Source organism: Azolla caroliniana, unplaced genomic scaffold, assembly GCF_043228905.1.
Source record: "Azolla caroliniana isolate FFs.n. ecotype wild unplaced genomic scaffold, voAzoCaro1.0.p SCAF_3, whole genome shotgun sequence".
Lineage (NCBI taxonomy): Eukaryota > Viridiplantae > Streptophyta > Polypodiopsida > Salviniales > Salviniaceae > Azolla > Azolla caroliniana.
Genome location: NW_028230438.1, coordinates 14,027,485 through 14,047,161, shown reverse-complemented (window position 1 = coordinate 14,047,161; position 19,677 = coordinate 14,027,485). Strand labels below are relative to the sequence as shown.

General features: G+C 42.1%; 1 protein-coding gene across 1 annotated transcript; it reads right to left on the bottom strand.

Moving 5' to 3' along the window:
- Positions 1-4,411: 4,411 nt before the first annotated feature.
- LOC147866271 (uncharacterized) lies at positions 4,412-7,018 on the bottom strand. Its single transcript, XM_087316645.1, has 5 exons — positions 6,659-7,018; positions 5,469-5,551; positions 5,159-5,371; positions 4,793-4,896; positions 4,412-4,706 (listed from the first exon to the last, which is right to left on the bottom strand). Exons 1-5 carry the CDS (start codon positions 6,828-6,830, stop codon positions 4,535-4,537), a joined length of 744 nt encoding a protein of 247 aa, XP_087172771.1. The 5' UTR covers positions 6,831-7,018; the 3' UTR covers positions 4,412-4,534.
- Between the last annotated feature and the right edge of the window lie 12,659 nt (positions 7,019-19,677).

Genomic DNA, 19,677 nt, shown 5'->3' with positions numbered 1-19,677 from the left:
ATGTTACGCTTCCGACCAGCAAAAACATATGCTTCGATGGTCGCAAATCCACCCTAAGTATCAAAGTCCAATTTGGTGGAAGGCCCTACTCCAATGGAAATCGAGACAACACGACGTCGAGGACCATTATCGGATGCTGAAAAACAACGATGTCGAGTGAATCGTCTATGCCTCTATTGTGGTGTTCTAGGACATATTGTTGTGAATTGTCCACATAAACCACCACGACAAGTTAACGAAGTAAGTTCCCATGAAAAATCCATTTTAATTTTTTCCCTGCCTCCTCGTAACCCAAGTAGGCCTAGTAGCCCTTGTCATAAAAATACATTTGATGTCTTGAGACAATTAGATGATGTGTTAAACAAGTAACTCCGGCCAAAATTGGAGCCATTTGGTTGGACAACCCTAGGAATATAGAGTTTGTCCCTAGTCATAGTTCCATTTCATCCGGTCAAGTTAGTCAAGTTTTCTCTGCACAAGTTGAGCTTAACACATCAAGGTCCCATCGAGTCCCAGTTTCTGCCCTCTTAGATTTTGGAACCAACTCTTGTTTCATGGATCGTGAGTTCGTTGTAATGCATAATATTTAGTTGCATAAGCTCCCAAGCCCAGTGCATGTCAGAGTCATTGATGGATGCCCCATCGCATTAGGTGATATAGTTGAAGAGTCTGAACCAATCTGTGTAGTCCCAGGCAATTTGGTTAGTGTAATCTTGTTCAACATCATTAGTAATCCTGAGCACCAATATCACCATTTGACTCTTGATGTTGGCACCTTTTAACATTTAAATGGTTGTATTCCTCAGTTGAGAATAATGAGTTATTAGATCATGTAAAAGGTTCAACAGAAAATAGAGAAATTTTACTCGATGTTGGGGACATCTTGATTGGCGTAGATTAGATCAAATGAGGTAAAAAGTAGTAAAATTTCTGTTAAAATTTCCGTAGTTAAAAAAAAAAAATTAATAATTACTATATAACAGAAAGTCATCTCCTCATTGTCATTGTTGCATTGAAGATTTCCAAGAGCTCAGGAGCACTAGCATTCTCACACTCTCAGTTTTTGTCATCTCGAACACCTCGACTCAACTCCACCACCATGAACAAGGGAAGGAGATTAAGAAGTGTTGTAACTAAGTGGAGTTTACATACAGTTAATATAACTATGTGCTTTTAACAAACAGAGAGAGAGAGAGAGAGAGAGAGAGAGAGAGAGAGAGAGAGAGAGAGAGAGAAAGAGAAAGAGCTTCCAAATGGGCGATGCTCTTCTCCCTCTTCTTAACCAATCTGCTCTGCAGCAAACACCACATGCCAGATTTTTCTGTATAGGAACACAGCAGTTGTGTTTCACTAGCAGGTGAAAGGGGCCCCTTCTTCTGAATATCGCGGTCTGTACGACAGGGATGCCCATTGGCTCCATCCTTATGTCTATTATACGCCGAAGCACTCTCTAGCTTTCTCAACTCGCGGCATCTAAAACCTACGTGGTCTTCGTGTGTTGCATTCTCACCAAAGACTCCTGGATATAGAATTTGCAGATGACACCACAATCTACCTATAAGGGGACTTGGAAAATCTACAAAAGCTAGAAAGTGGTTTAGAAGTATTTTGTAAGAGATCCAATGCCATGATTAATTACCACAAATCCTATGCAATATGGCTATCTTATGAAGCACATCCCGCGTGGCACCCCCATCCCACTTTCAAATGGATCAATTAAGGAGCAAGCACCAAATATTTGGGTTTCCAAATTGGGTTCAACATACCTCCGGAGACTATGATTGCACCAGTTATTCACTCCATTCAACAAAAGTTGATACATTGTAGTTTGAAAAAACCCTCGATAGCGGGGCGCATCATAGTGGCAAACCAGGTATTACTCGCAACAGCGTGGTACAGCCTATCATGTTGGACAATCTCCAAGGAAAGTATACACTAGATTCAGCGATTGGTATGCAACTACATTTGGTCTGGTGAGGAAGATCACGCCACTCAGGCCAAGGTGGCGCACATCACCTAAGTCGAGAGGATTGGGTCTTATTGATCCCCTCTCACAATCAAAAGCCCTACTCGCCAAATTTGTGGTGCGAGAACTCCAACCAGGGAATGATTGCTGGAAAATGCTACTGCGGTTACATTTTGCTTACTTTAAGCCACAAAAAGGGGCCAATTGGGAGCCCCAAACTGGATGGATTCTAAACATGGATCTCAAACCTAGTTTCTCCCGCCAATTGGAGTTAGATTCAGTGCGTCCATGTGGAAGGCGTGGTGTGACATTAGACAAGGGCTCAAGTGCAATCAACCTAACTCTAAACCTACTTGGCTCAGTCAACGTATCTTACAGAACCCATGTATCAGAGATGAATCGAATCAACTAATTGGATCAAGTAAGGGGTTGTCATGGGGATACATTGTGGAAGGTTCAGGAAAAAGTATAGAATGCTGGAGACGGTTTATGTCATTGCCAATACAAGACCAAGCCAACATACTCCATGGAATCTGGGGCGGATGGGCTATGATATCTTAAATCATTAACGCTCTGCTAACTAGTGAAGCGGCTAATCAAAGAACGACAATGGAGAAATGAATAGGCTAAGAGGAGGAGGGCTCTTTGATCCCAAGAGGTAGGGAAACACTGGACAGGATCACAAGCTCTGAATTGCAAGACAATGAGACACCAACACATAATAAGGCAGTTCGAGTACTAGCGTATACTAGGCTAGGCATAAATGGATTGTAGATCATGATCCTATCAAAGTACAAGCATATTGGCACATATGTACTCACGAAAACACATGGCTACGTAAGGTCAGTTGGGACCCTTTACAATGGATATGGCATGATCCTTACGCGGGACGAGGCAAGGAAGCAAACCCATCCCTTTCTTTCAATTCACAACTAGATTGGGTCGCCATATTCTAGCTGCTCAAACTGCCCGAGAGCCGGCTGTTGCAAAGGTGTGGCACACATATCATGTTCCTCACACAATTATCACCAAGTTTTGGCAGAAAATCTGGAAACAACAACACGCATGGCGAATCACCACTTTCCAATGGCTATTAATACATAGTTCACTATCGGTTGGTGCATGGCAACATGGGAACCTTAGCTCTCCTAATTGTGTAGCATGCCCAAATGCAATAAAATCAATCTGACACGCTCTGTGGGACTACCCCGAGTCCCATCAAATATGGGATGGGGTTGGCCGCTTATTGCAATTATGTCAGGTGCAAGGCTTAATCAAGTGGGGAAATATATGTTGGCTATCATGGCAGGCCCCAATTGACATATATGAGCATCAGGAGGAGGGGATGACTTTGGTGATAAAAGCACAAGAGGTTTTTTTCTCCACCATCGATAGTGTCCACCCAACTCCTATCAATGCCAAATCTCAAGTTATGTTGGAATTGGTCAGCCCAATAACTCTTTGCATTCTACGAAAATAACGGTGTAGACGGGTCTTCTCCAACCAAACCGCGCAGCCAATAGTGTTAATGCAAGAGAGTGAAGTTGTAGCTACTCTAAAGAGCCAATATGATGGCCTCAAGGCCGACTCCAATGGAGTTGAAAGACAACAACTAGCCTTCGTCCAACAATGGTCGTCCTCCCCCTTTATTGAGTCGGTGGGCATCCACATAAGATGGACCTATCATGTCCCTACAGGGATTTGTATATAATAATCTCATTTGTAAAATTTTATACTAATGGGAGTTGTTTTTTTGGAAAAAAAAAAGTTTATGTTTTTACTTTCCAATAATTAAATGCGTACAATTTTGAATATACTTCTTTTTAACTTTTGAGTCTAATAAAAATTTCTATATGCATTTGCACCTAAAACAAAACATGAAGTCACATCTACAAGCACTTTTGACTTATAACTTCATAATGCATCAACAAATACTACCAAATCCATAGAAAGATTGTATACATTGTTATTTTCAGTAAAGATAGACTCAAGACACGATTATTTAAATAGATGTCGATGGCCTAGAGATAGAGAATATTGTTATGTTGGTGCTGCAATGCTTTTTCGGCATTAACTTCGACATGATTATTTTTTGTCACCGTGTAGTGGAAATTTTCCCATTGGTTTAAGAGCAAATTGTTAGTGGGTATGACCTTATTATGAATAAATTTTGGGGTTATGATCAGTACAATTCTAAAGCCATTCCTCGAGATTCAAACTCTCATCCTTAAATTGGCTTCCCTAATTTGAAGTGTACTCTCAGAATTGATCCCTTCCAATGGCTTTACAAGCGTATAAGCGATTTGTGTGAGAGTAGAGTCCGTAACAAAACATCATAAACATACTACCAGCCAGCAATTTTGACAGCTTCTCTCAGTAACTGAAGCAAATCTTTAAAATTAATTCCGGTATTGAGAATTAAAACAAGAACAGAAGACAAATGGCTTAGCATGTAAAAATGACATTTTTAAGAAATCATGCATAACAAATATAAACAGACTGTAACCTTGTATCTAGAGCTGTTTCAATATTATCAGACACTAAATCAAGTAACTTTCAGAAAAGTGTTCATTCAATTGATGCTTTTGGTAGAGGCAACTGTGAACCACGCTGTCTTTCTTGCTCCTTTTGGAGTAAGGTTTCAGCATCTCTCAGTGCTTTCTGCTTTTTTATTTCAGATTCTTGAGCACATGACCTGATTTGTGTTGTGAACAAAAACAAAGCCTTGGCTGCTTTTTTCCTAGAGAAGAAGAAGAAAGAAGAATAAGTAAACTCTGATTACGTTCTTCATTAGGGTAGCAACAAACAATAAATATATGCATATACCGTGAATCAGCTGTATCTGCAGTGCTATGAATAGAACTTCCAATTACACGAGCAGTAGTCTCTCGAAAGATCTGTTCTAGATTTTGCCACTCTGTACCGATTGTCTGCATCAAATACATATCAATGTATTAAATATATACAACAGCCCCCTAAATAACAATATGCAATACTTTGTTCCCCAACCAATTACTCTATTAAGTATACACATTAACCTGTTACATATCCAAAATGCATGTTGTTCCTTTCAAACAAATTAATGTATGAAGTGTAAATATAGCCAACATAGTGTATCTTTCAAATTGCAATGAATATACTGGAACAGAAATCAGAAGCAAAAACGGAATTACAATTATGTTATACTATTACCTCAGCTGTCACAAGTACAGAATAGTAAACATCATGGACTAGAGCATCCCGATCGAAGTGCTCTTTTCCTGTTCTGGCTTTTGTTAAAAAGTCCTGCATACTTTGTTGAAATTTTCCTTTCTCAAAATCTCCATATTTGAGGCATTCATCACACACAGAATGCCCAAATGCCGTGACAACATCGAGTGGAATACTACTTTTCTCTGTATCAGTCTACAAAGAGAGAAAAAATATAGACAGCTGTTGAAATCAATACATAATATGTTATCACAAAAAGCAGAAAGCTTAAGCTAGAAATATAATGGATTACCAAGCGCTTTCCTGCCTGCAAAGCAGTGGCAACTACTTCATGCTTGTATCCAGCCATGTACAGAAAATACACCTTTTGCAGAGCTGTCATGCTCCAAAAGATCCCATAAGAACTCTCTCAGATGTAATAATTCATAAGGATTGTATTAAGTATGGCACTGCGTGCTTAACCACAAATTATAATGTGAAAATAATGCCTTCAGACTTTAGAAGTTCTCACTAGTTTAATCTGGGGAACAATTGCTTATAGAATTAAAAAAGAGCACAAGTAATTAAAAAACGCATCAATTTTAAATATCTAGGCATGTTGTTCTTGTGGCAAACCTTGTGCTCTGCAACACTAAGTTTGTGAATCAAAGTTTCAAGCAATGAATCCAGTGCATCGGTAGTAGCACAGTCGGAGAGAGAAAAAACATGGTTCATTGTTTCCAAACATAGGAAAAGGACTGGAATCACTTAACATTTTTTTCAATTTATATACATGTAAAAATTATCCACAAGTTCTCAGTGAACTAGAAACAAATGAAGCACATTAGGTTTTCATTAAATCAAGAAGAAGATATTGGGCACCACTGTAGAACACATCTAGGTGGCAGGAAAGATCTAGTTTGTTTCTCAAAAGAGGAACTCATTACTCAACTGACCATGGCCCAATGTTGCATTCATGAAAAATTTAGGCTGAGATCATACGCACTAAGAAGTTTGCTTAGAAACAATGGATTTGCAGATTCATTTTCCAAGATCTAAACATGCATATGTTGGAGAAAGAATAGTTGACAGTTAGTCCTTTTATTGGCCCTCGACGGAGTTTACGAATTCACTTTCAACAACCCAAAGATTTAAAAAGCTGACAATAGAAAGCCATTAATTTGAGATCGGGCAGGCTAACATATCGTCCCAACGTATAGCTTTGACAATTCATAATCCACAACCCAAGATTGGTATTGCTAACTATAAGAATGTATGAAAATGCCAGAAAATCCCACTCATAATTATCCTTATAGACAATAATTTCTGCAATAGCATCAAAAAGGAAGAATGTATCTATGTTCCCAGCCAAAAATGCACAAGTTAGCTAAGCTCCAGCCAAAACAAACTGTTAAGAAGGATAGATATGACTGAGGCAAGCACGAAATGCAGCACAAATCCAGCTATATAACAGTAAGAAAGTTGGGGAGACAAGAAAAACACCTTCAAAGAGATAGTCTTCAGGCTTGAGTCCTTTGTTTTTGAACTCTGCAAGAACATTGCTTTCATGCTTGTTGGCATAGCTCTTCCTCGCCTTATTTACAGTGACAGAGAGGGCAGAGAGGCCACTCTTCGTTGCACTCAAAAGCATACCAACACCTTTCTTCGCCGACATTCTTCCTTATTTCTCGATCCCTTCTTCTTCTTCTTCTTCTTCTTCTTCTTCTTCTTCTTCTTCGTCTTCTTTAGCGATGACACAAAGATATATATCTCGAAGAGGATGAAGAAGCATGAGAGAGGGCAAGCCGACTGACTCTCTGCAGAGCTGAATTTTGGAAGCAGAGCAGCAGAAGGACGGGATTCTGGTACTGTGCAAAAAAGCGCCTCCCTCTGTCTCTGTGTGTATGTGTGTGTGCGCCAAATTTGGGTTTCCACGGTTTCGTGCGTGCGTGTGCAGAGAGAGAGAAGAGGAAGGAAGAAGAGGAGGGAGGAGGACTCAGGAGGTCCCACGTTTCTTCCTCTTGTTTTTTTATCTGGCACTTGGCACTTTGTTGTTGTTTGTTGTTTGTTGTTTGTTGTGTATGGTTGGGATTTGATTGATTGGCCTTTGTAATTGTGAACGGACGGACGGACGGGCCCATGAAGAAGCAAAGCATATATAATGATATATAAATAGATAGATATACATACATACATATGTATAGAGAGGTAGTAGACCTCTACATAATAACTGGCAAATGTGTACATACATACATACATACATGTATGTAGCAACACTAACTAGTTAAGTAAGTACATATACATATGTATATTACTCACTCTCTCTTCTTCTACGATCAAAACGAGGTGTCTCCTCCCCCCCCCCCCCCCCCCCCCCCTCAACTCGCTCAATCCGTCAAAAACGAATGAATATGAAGTGACTGCCCGCCCAAACCCCCCAATGCCATTGGCAGGCATATGTCACTCACTCCTTTCAGCCCCATTGTCTATCATCGTGGTGCACCGGTGACACGTGTGCATCGAACATATGCACAAATTGAGAAGATCTATAGACCATCATGCAAACATTTTTTAATGGGGTGTTTCAAATCATGTAGAAAATTGCAAGCATCTCAATATACGCATTTGAGAATATTTCAAAAAAGTTAAATCATGGGACTTGATGGTCATTGAGGAAGTTGGAGACACAAAGACACACTCACTCTCACTCACAAACATATCACTGCATTGAAGATCTTATTGCTTGCTTTGGAGTGGCTAGCAATTCACTTTTTGTAGAGCTACAAACAATTAAGGAATAAAATAAGTAAGCAGTGATTGCAATTCTTTGATCTTCTTCTGGGTTAACTAGTATTTATGGGTGCTTGCTTGAAGTTTATAATCGCGGATTATGGACTTGGAAATTTTTAGTTGTTAGAGTTATGATCTAAAGTAAGCATATGATAAGGATAAAAGATAGATAGATGGAAAGGAGAGAGAAAAAGAAGGGTGTTGATCCACCCGACCACCCCTGAGCGAAGGGATCAAGACGGACTCGAGCCTCGATCGGCGTCCCATACCACCGCCGTGGCGTCGAGTCATACATGGTGCTGGCGCACTCGCTACAAGAGTTGACCCACCACGAAACAAAGTCTCGACATAGTCAAGATAAGATGAAATGAGGGTAGCTAGGCCTCATATTTATAGTGATACCCAAGGCCCCCATGCAAGTTCACACTTGGCCTGATGGGTTGTCTTAATCCTGAGGATTAAAAGTAATCCTCCCCTTCTTTACACTCTCGTTTAACCCTCACACTTATCCACGTGTATAGAATACTACGGTAACTGAGTGCACTTACCCGTAGACAATGTCTTAGAATTGTGAGATACACGTAAAAATACCTTCTGTCCAAGGTTGAATACACAAGGTTGCCTTTTATGATCGGCGTAAAAATGTGCTCTATCTTGAGCTGTTTTTATATTATCTCATGCAATATGCAACATCTCTTGCATATCCCGAAGAAAGTTTTGCGTACTTCGCAACTCATCATGATGTATATTAACATCAATCGGGGCTCGTGGCGGAAAACCATACATCAACATAAAAGGACTATATCCCGTCGACGTATGCTTGGAGCTGTTATAAGCAAACTCCAAAATTGGGAGATAACGTTCCCATTTTGTTGGTTTTGCACTAACGTATGCTCAAAGCATGTCCTCAATAATTTGATTTACTCATTCTGTCGGTCCATCGGATTGAGGATGATCCGTGGAACTCATGCTCAATGTAGTTTCTAACTTCTTAAAGACTTGCGTCCAGAAGTTAGTAGTAAACTTTGGATCTCGATCACTCACTATATCTATCGGTAACCCATAAAAATGAAATAATTCGTTAATGAATTGGTAAACCAATTCAGGAGCTGTCACCATGGTTTTAGTAGCAATAAATCTGGCCATTTTAGTTAGCCTATCAACCACAACCCAGATGGCATCATGGCCTTTTTGGGTGCGAGGAAGGCTAACAATAAAATCCATGGATATAGTTTCCCACTTATTCTTGGGAATGTCCAAGGCATGTAAAAGTCTTGCGGCTTTAAGTCGCTCGGCTTTGTTAACCTGACATTGGTGACATTTAGTCACATAGCTATGTATGTCAAGACGCATCTTAGGACAATAGAATTGAGTGGAGATGAGAACGAGTGTACGATGTATTCCACGGTGCCCTGCTGAGGGTGCATCATGGCAGTAAAAAAGAATTCTCTTTTTGACCTCAGGCAAATCTCGAACACAAACCTTCCCATTACGGTAGAGCAGACTGTTAGAAATGTGGAAGGATTCCTTCAAGGATGTGGTGGTGTCTTTTCCAAACTCAACTCTTGCCCAGTATTTCACAAAATAATTGTCATGAGGATACTTTCCTCGAAGGTGATCATAAAGATCTGATGTTATTTCAGTGAAGTTAAGCATGTTAACTTCACAGATGCGACTTAGTGCTTCAGAGACAATGTTCATTGAACCTTTACGATATCGTATGGAAAAATCAAAGCCCTAGATGAGATCAACCCATCGTGTCTTACGATTGTTGGTCACAAAAATATTTCAAGGACTCATTGTCCGTAGTTACCACGAAACGATTTCCATAAAGATAATGGCGCCATGTTTTGAGCGCATGTATAACTGCAAGTAATTCCTTTTCTTAAATGGTATACTGACATTGAGCAGAATCAAGTTTCTTACTCTCGAATGCTATTGGTTTACCGTCTTGATATAAGACAACACCTATAGCATAATCGCTTGCATCGGTTTCAACTTCAAAAGGTTTTGAAGGATCGGGTAAAAGAAGCGAAGGAGCCTTGCACACTAGGTCCTTGATTTCCTTAAAGGCGAGGTCTAGTGTAGCATTCCACACAATAGGTTTTGTAGACTTACGTTGTCGGGGTAGTTGTGGTTCGTGCGGCGAAGTCGCAGGGACTAAGGTTAAGGGGAGTTGAAGGAACTTTTATAAGGCTTGCGCTCAAATGTTAGGAAGATAAAGGATATGAAGAATAATAGTTTAAAATAATATGTGTGAGAGAGAGACTAGTATAGATAAAAGATAGAGGCAATGTATGATTCAAGACGCAAGATAGAGACAAAGTATGATTTAAGACAAAAAAGTATATGATATGAACATGATGTGTATTACGAATACAAGATTTTACCAACTTTACAATGTTTGGGAGCAAGATGAACCCTTTCTCTACCGACCCTTGATTCGAACTCTTGACTCCAACTTGGAAACACGAGCCTCTTCACCAACAAGCTAACTTGTTTGTTTTTTTTATTATCTTATTTCTCTAACTTTCTCTTGATTCCCCTCCTTGTTTTCCCTTTCCCCTCTTTATATAAGTGTTGCCATGCATATGGTAATGTATGGGAGCATGGCATGCATGCAATGCATGAGTTACATGTAATGCATGATCGCCATTTGGCGCACGTGCATTGCATGTGATGAATGATGGCTATGTATGAAAATAGATACGAGATAATTATAATGATGAAAATGCATTCTAAAATAACTAACCTTGCTTAGTGGTGTATGCTTGGTGCTTGGTATACAAGGTTGAGGGTTCAAGTCCCTCAATTTTACTTAATACAATATATAGCTTCATTCTTATATCATGAAGCACATTTATTACACACTTTTACAAATAAATAGCCTAGCCTAGTGGTATGTACATTGTACATCGTATATAAGGATGTGGGTTCAAGTCTCTCAAATATTATCAAATACAACATTTAAGCTCATTTTTATATCGTGAAGCACATTCTTCACGACAACGCGTTCGACCTTTTAGAAGATCAGTAAACGGCGTCGTCAACTGGGAGTAATTACGAAGGGGTTTTCGCAAAAACCTGACAAAACCAAGGAATGATCGAACTTCTCGAATAATCCAAAGAGTGGGCCAAAGTTTGATTTTCTTGATGTGAGAAGGATCAATTTCAACTCCTCGTTCGGTTATGAGATGTCCAAGATAAGTAATTGTCGGGAACTGGTCGTTCCTTATGCGCAACTCTCGGCCACAACCAAGCTTAGGATGATACACAGAAAAACGGGAAATAGAACACGACACAAAAGAAGAGGAAGATACACAGGAGGTTTACGTGGAAAACCCCAAACTAGGGGAAAAACCACGGCAGCCCACAAGCTGCAAACTGTCACTATGTAAGAATGTACAAAACAGTGAGTTCACGGAGGCAACGACCTCGGACTCACGATCTTCGCCACAGGCGGCAGTTACAACAGAGGCAGCAACCTCTTTCTCTCTCTCTCTCTCTGTACAACGTTACGTACTCTCTCTTCTTCTTCTTGCACCAACAAGAAAGTAACAACAACTGTTCTCACTTTTTTTTTTCTAGTTTGCCCTAAGTCATATTTATACTAATATGACTTTTCAGCTATTTACAAATATAGCCTCGATGGACTATCAGGAAACATATTTACGAATATGTCTCTTCATCTGGTTCTCCATAGCCGAGTACTCCTCATCCGGTCTCGGCCGAGGCCTATCGGCCGAGGCCGAGTTTGTTCATACCGGGTCTGCACCATCCGGCCCTCCGTAGCCGGGTACTCCTCATCCGGTTCATACCGGGTCTGCACCATCCAGCCCTCCGTAGCCGGGTACTCCTCATCCGGTTCATACCGGGTCTGCACCATCCGGCCCTCCGTAGCCGGGTACTCCTCATCCGGTCTCGGCCTCGGCCGAGTTTGTTCATAGGCACTGATCTTCTCCCTTCCCATCCAGAGGGACCTGTCTCCCAACAGTAATTGATTTCTTGAAGAACTCGCATTTTTAGATCTTCGCGTAAAACTTTTTGTCGCGCAATGTTTGTAAAACAAAGCAGACATGTTTAGCATGTTCTTCTAATGTACGACTATAAACTAGAATATCATCCAAAAAAATAACGACAAATTTTCCAAGTTGTTCTCGGAAAATGTCATTCATTTCTTGTTGAAATGTGGCCGGAGCATTGGTCAAACCAAAAGGCATAACCAAAAACTCATAATGGCCATAGCGCATACGAAATGCCGGTTTAGGAACATCGTCCTCACTTATACGAATTTGATGGTAGCCCATATGGAGATCAAGTTTCATAAAATACCGAGCTCCCTGGAGACAGTCAATTAGATCGTCAGTTCGAGGCAATGGATATGAATTCTTGACCGTCACTTTATTCAAGTGTCGATAATAAATACACATACGCCATGTGCCCTCTTTCTTTTTTACCAAGAGAACAGGTGCACCCCATGGAGATTTACTATAACATATATAACCCATTTGTAAATAGTCCTTGAGTTGCTTAGATACCTCATCCTCTTCAGATCGACTTAAGCGATAAGGAGGTATACTTATTGGTGCAACGCCAAGAACAATATCTATACGATGGTCTATATTACGTTTAGGAGGTAACCCATGTGGTAGTTCACTCAGAAAAACATCATGAAAATCATTTAAGATTTTATCGAGTTGTTGTTGTTCAAAATATGTCAATTGACCCGAGACGTTATCAATATTATAAACGTGAATATTCGGAAAACTTCCTACTAGAGAGGTTCATTAAAGCTTGTGTTGCCTCGGTTCTGTCATGATATGACAAGACTCAAACCCATGATCTTATGTTACATGGGTCAAGCTCTTAACCATTAGACTATATGTTATAATACAAAAAATATTATTTTCATTTAAGTTTTACTATAGAAAGTTGATGTATATTCTAGATTTCTCTAGAACATTCTAGCAACTTCAGGAGTACTCCTGAGAACACTATAAAAGGAGGCACAAGGCATTATTTTGAACCAAATCGGTTCAACACCAGTCTTAAGCCTCCTAGCTACTATTGTATATTCTCTTAACATAATATATATCTTTTTGTTGAGCGAGCAAGCTCAACCGGATCTGGATCGGCATCCGGAAGGATGAGTTGGATCGGTATCAGATGGTATCCGGAAACAACCGGCTGGATCGAAGAGCCGGATTCAAGTGCGAACCGGAAGCCTAGTAGTAGCCTAGACTACTAGGTAATCATTGTCTCATAGTTAGTGTCAGTCGTTAGTATGAGCATTGAAGTACATAGTACTTTTGTCGGTCCTTTTTTGAGGACTTGTACATAGTACTTTTGTCGGTCCTTTTTTGAAGGCCTAGGAAAATCTACGGAAGATTTTCGCCGCGAGTACCACAACCCGTAAGTTGCAGCTCCGGTAGGAGCTGAACAACATCTGGCAAAGAGACACGTCGGTTACGGATTACACCACCAAGATAAAGGAGATTTGTGACACACTCGGGTCCATCAGCGTGACAGTGGACGAAGACGAGATGGTCCAAATCTGCCTCGGTGTTCTAGCGCAAAGGTGCGGACCAATCCGGACAGCAATCGGCACTCGAGAGAAGCCACCATCCTTCTTCAACTTGCAATCAATGATGATGATCGAAGAAAACCACGTGAGTGGGTCCAGGACCACTCAATCGGACGGCGGATGCTATACACAGAGACAAATCGGCTCCATGGATGTGGTGGACGAGGTGGGTCGGCACGCAATGGAGGCGGCTGGCAAGACAATGCCGACAGCAATTCCGGACCCTCCACAAGCAGGGGGAATCAAGTCGGAGCCGAAAACCGGCAGTCAAAAGCAGACACGTAATGCTGATAATGTGGCAAAAAGGGCCACAGGGAAAGCGAGTGTTGGAAGAAGCACGCCAATTCGGATAAATCCGGATCCGGCAGGGTTGGACAAGGGAACTGGCAAAGCTCGCACTATGCAAAAGGATCGAAAGGATCCGGAACCGGGAAGACCGGTGTCGTAATGTATTTCGTACACTACGTGAAAAATTGCATTTTTGTTCCTACGGATGAAGGAGAAATCAGCAAGGAAGAACCGATAAGGAGGACCCGGTAAGGAGAACCGGTTAGAACCGGATGAAGGCAAGAGCCGGATGAAGAAGGCCGGTGAGAGTCGGTGAGAAATGGACGAAGAGGACCGGTAAGGAGGACCCGGTAAGAACCGGATAAAGAAAACCGATGAGAACCGGATGAAGCAGACCCGGCAAGAGCCGGATGAAGAAGGCCGGTGAGAGTCTCTCACTGGATAAAGATACATATTTGTAAATAGAAGAAAGTATAAGAATATATATTACATGCATAGGGCAGGATTCGAACCCTGTACCTCCATGTTAACGAATTTTAAGCCTTACTACTATACTAGCATATTATGAATTGTAAAGTTATACTAAACTTCATCCCATGCAAATATTATAGATATGCATGGTACAAAAAGTTATTCATGCATACACACTCAAGTTAAAAGAAAAGATGGGATAGAAAGCTAATCATGTGCATGAAAACTAAAGTTAGATAAAGCATATAGTCTATAGTTAGAGAAAAAGGTATGGATTGTGAAGACTCTCTCATCACTATATAAGGATGAGGAGCACAATGTAATGGGAGTGTGAAAAATATTTGGGAAATTGGATATATTTCCTAAAACACCACCGATTAATATAATATATTCGTGGGATTCACGAATTTGTGATCGAAATTGTCTCTTACTATCTAAATATTGATTAAATACACTAAACTCGTGGGATTCACGAGATTCATAACTTACCTATCTTTCTAATAATCTGTCCATAACCATAAACTGTCTCAAATTCTTCCTCCTCCTAGTCCAAAACCCCAGTGGTTCCCACCCGACTCACGCAAACGATCCGGAGCCAAAAGGCACGACACTGGTAAAGGGCCAGCCTTCGTGATGAAGCACAAGGCTAACTCGATGAAGAAGAATACTTCCAAATCGGAGGAAGTATGGTACGTTGATTCCGGAGCGTCCAACCACATGACGAGCCATGAAGAGTGGTTCTCTTTTTTGGAAAAACTGGAATAATCGGGGATTGTCGAAACTGGAGACGACACCCCTCACTCGATTGTGCATGTCGGAGAAGTCTCTTTAAGCCATGTCGGACAGAAGGGGAAACTGATGAACGTACTACATGTTCCAACAATCACAAAGAACCTAGTGTGGGTTGGACAAATCGTCGACCAGGGAATGCAGGTGTGGTTTACGCACCTCGGGTGCTTCATCGAGGAAGAAGGCCGGATAATCACGCAAGGGCGCAGAGAAGGGAGGATGTTCATCCTCAACACAAATGACATCGGCACCGCTATGTTTGCGAAAGGGCAGAAGGTTGAGTCGGACATCGACTTGTGGCACAAGCGGATCGGCCAAGTCAACTACTGGAGGCTTCAGGACCTACAATCGAAACAAGTTGTTTTCGGTTTGCCGAAATTTAGCGGTCGGAAGGCCGAAATTTGTGAAGCCTACCAACTCGAGAAGCAACATCGGCTTCCATTCCCCACCGAATGAAACCAGAGTCATAACAAGCTCGACTTAATCCATTCGAATGTATGGGGACCGACACAGAACTGTAGTCTTGGCAGGAGTCCGTATTTCGTCTCCTTAATTAGATGACTACAGTCGGCACACGTGGATCTAGCTCATCGAACGGAAGAGCGAAGTCTTCAAATGTTTCCGGAACTTGCAAAGTTTAGTTGAACGGGACACAGAGAGGAAGATCAAGTGCTTGCAGTTGGATGGTGGAAAAGAATACTTTTCCGTCCAATGCAACAGTTATCTACAACAGAACGGAATTCAGAGAGAATTTAGCTGCAGATACACACCGGAGCAAAATGGTGTGGCCGAAAGGAAGAACCGATCGATTGTCGACGTGGCAAGGGCAATGTTGGAGGAGAAGAGCATGCCCCAATTCTGCTGGGCTGAGGCGGTCCGAACAGCTATCTACATCCAAAACCAAATTGGGGACAAGGTGTCAACACATGAGCTGTATTTCGGGCGGAAGCCGAATTTGAGGCACCTTCGGATATTCAATATCATAGCATATGTGCATGTACCGGATGAGAAGCGGAGGAAGCTAGATCCAAAGTCGGAGAAGTGCATCCTAGTCGATTACTTGCATGAGCATAAGGGGTATTAGTATTATAACCCCTGGACTAAATAGGTACGAGTAAGCCGAGATGTCGAGTTTGATGAGTCGGCATCATGGTACTCCCTACCGACTCCAACTCCCGACGAATACCTGATTCCGAAAGATGAGGCTAGTGAGCCCGAGGAGGTCCAAGAAGAAGATGAAGACTTCAACACTCTAGAAGAGAGTCTGATCTCATTCCGGCTAAGTGGGCCGAATGAGCGGTTGAGTCGGGATGACCAGTCGGATGAAGAACTAATGAGTAGTGGAGACTCTGTTGTACTCTCCCCGTGCAAGGAACCAACGAGACGGTTCACACGCAACGAGAAGGGGAAGAAGAAGATGCTGGAATACGATACCGGCGGTGAAGGGTCGGATCGGAGCGGATCTAACCCCGGAAAGGGAGAAGGCGGATCTTCAAAAAGGAAGTCCAAGCCGGCCAAGAAGGGCCTCAAACCGGGTAACGAAAAGTTACGCCGGTCAACCCATCAAAAGAAAACCTTCATGAGGTACGGGTACAATGAGTACATGGCGCATCACTATGCGTACATGACTAAGGTGGCAGAAGTGTGTGAGCTGGAGAGCTACGCAGAAGCGGCAAAGGATGCAAATTGGCGTGCCGCTATGGAGGAAAGAATGCGGGCACTCAATGCCAACGGCACATGGGACCTCGTTGACCCTCCTCGACACTGTAAACCGATCGGATGTAAGTAGGTGTATAAGGTGAAGTACAATGCCGAAAATTCGGTTAACCGGTACAAGGCCCGGTTAGTAGCGAAGGGATACGCACAGACTCACGAAATTGACTATGACGAGACCTTCGCTCCGGTAGCGAAGATGACAACGGTTCGTGTAGTACTGGTGGTTGCTACGGCAAGGAGGTGGCATCTTCACCAAATGGACGTGAAGAATGCATTTCTTCAAGGTGATGTTGAAGAACGGGTCTATATGATCCAACCCCCCGGTTTCCAATCAGAGATGAACAAGTCGGTAGTGTGCCAACTCAAGAAGTCGCTTTACGGTCTGAATCAAGACCCTCCAGCTTGGAATGCAAAGATCACGCACTGATTGCATAAGATGGAGTTTGCGGCCTAAAAGTTCGACTCTTCATTGTTCATCTGGAACGGTCCGAACGGTCCGGTTTGTATTTTGCTTTATGTAGATGATTTAGTCATCACCGGACCCGGACCCGGACTCAATGAAATCAGCCGAGTGAAGTCCCAGATGTTAGACGCATTTGAAATGAAGGACCTGGGGGACCTTCATTATTTTTTTGGGATCGAGGTGATCCGGACCCCTCACATCATATTTCTCTCAAACCACCATTATGTGTTGAATATGTTGTACAAGTTCGGCATGACGGAATGCCAACCGATCTCTACACCCCTAGACCGAAAGTTGAAGCTACATCCTGACTCTGGCCTGGCCTGTGATGAGAAATGGTTCCGACAAATTGTCGGAAGCCTCATATACTTGACAATCATTCGACCCGACATCAGTTACCCGGTCGGAGTGATCAGCCAGTTCATGGAGAAGCCGACCGTCGAGCACCTTCAATGCGCACACCGGATACTCCGGTATGTTAACGGCACGAAGGACCGGGGACTGTTATACCGACATGATATAACTAGGAAGCTAGTCGGATATACCCATAGAATGAACCATACGCATCATACGTGCATTCGCATTCGAGAATGATTCAATCAAACGTGTATGGTAAATCATCTCAAAGTTGGATTGGATTGACTAGGGTCTATATTATATATTGATTCACTCTCAATCCTAATAAGTGGACTCTAATCCATTGTGAACCACCAACATAAGTATGGTTGCAATATTTGCATTGTATCACATGCATACTTTTGGGATGCGAATCAAGACATCTCTATCATCCTCACTTTAGAACTTTACAAAAAAATGAGTATGAACTATAGAGATTGAATCAAAATATTTCATTATAAATTATAGTCAAATGTTCAAAAACTCATAAAATGTATATATGAGAATATGAAGAAAACATGACATAGGCAGTAGTAGCATAACAACTTACCACTCGAGTGAGCTAATTTCTAATAAGAAAGAAAGAAAGAAAAAGAAGAAAAAGGAACATGACACTAACATAAAATTTTGCCATGACACTAACAAGGGGATATGAGAAAGTTAAGAATTGAACCCAAGACACAAGTAATAGTAGCACAACAACTTACCACTAGGTTGTGCTTAGTTGTAATAATAAAAAATTAAAAGAAAAAAAGTATTATAACACTAACATAAAATTTTGCTATGACATGGTACTAATGAAAGAGAGAGAAGAGAAAATTGGGAATCAAACCCAAGACATAGACAGCAATAGCATGACTCCTTACCACTAGAGTGAGCTAAATTGTAATGATAACAAATGGAAAAAAAGGAGCACGTATTTTTCCCATTTCAAACATGTTCGTTTCCAAACGTTGGAATGCTTGCACGAACACGAATATTACGTTCTATGCATATACCGATGCTGATTGGGTTGGTGATGCATCGGATCGTTGATCCACCTTTGGTTACATGTTTTATCTAGGTAGTGTGGTTGTTGCGTGGAGCAACAAAAAACAACCGATAGTGGCTCTGTCGAGCACTGAGGTTGAGTATCGGGGCGCTACCAATGCCACCTCTGAAGCCATTTGGCTTCGGCGACTGTTGCATGACCTCCGGATCGAGGTACCGACCCCGATCCTGATCTACTGTGACAACATGAGCAGCATTCAGCTCACCAAGAACCCTGTATTCCATGCTCAGACAAAGCACATAGAAGTGCATTATCACTTTGTTCGCAAGCGGGTCCTGAGCGGTGAAGTTGAACTTCGGTATGTTCACACGGATTGGCAGGTTTCCAACATCTTCACCAAGCTGCTCGGATCGGACAAGTTGCAACACTTCACCGAAATGCTCAGCGTTCAGCATCTCGATGTGTTGCACTTGAGGGGGAGAACAAGAACAAGAATGGATGGCAATGGACAAGGAGCCAGAGAGAAAGGAAGAACCAAGGGGGGAGATAACCACAAAAAGAAGGCCAAGTCAACCATTGGAGTCGGCACATCCAAATAAGTCGAAGCAAGCGGCAACAGCGGTAGAGTCAAGAAGGACAGAGCCGACCGGAAGAAGGCCAAGACCCGAACGTGGTCCGATGTGGTGAAGGGCCTAAAAACGGAAGACGAGTTGGAGACTACCAACTCGGACAAGAGGTGGAACAAATCGGAGGAAGCCGATTCGTTTCAGGATTCGGAGAAGCCGGATCAACTAAAGGCCAAGCGGAAGAGAAGGCAACGGAAGTCAACACCGACACGGAGGAAACGATGGATCAACAAGCGTCGGAGTCATAACTGTGAAGGAGCTTAAATGGGCCTGTTGAGCAGACAAACCAACCAAGGAGGTCGAGGTGCCCGGTACCGGACGGGTCATGGGAAGAAGAACCAAACCGGACGAGGAGCGCGAGCAAGGCGGGTGGACGTTAGAAGAAACCGGAGGAAAGGACCGGCTACT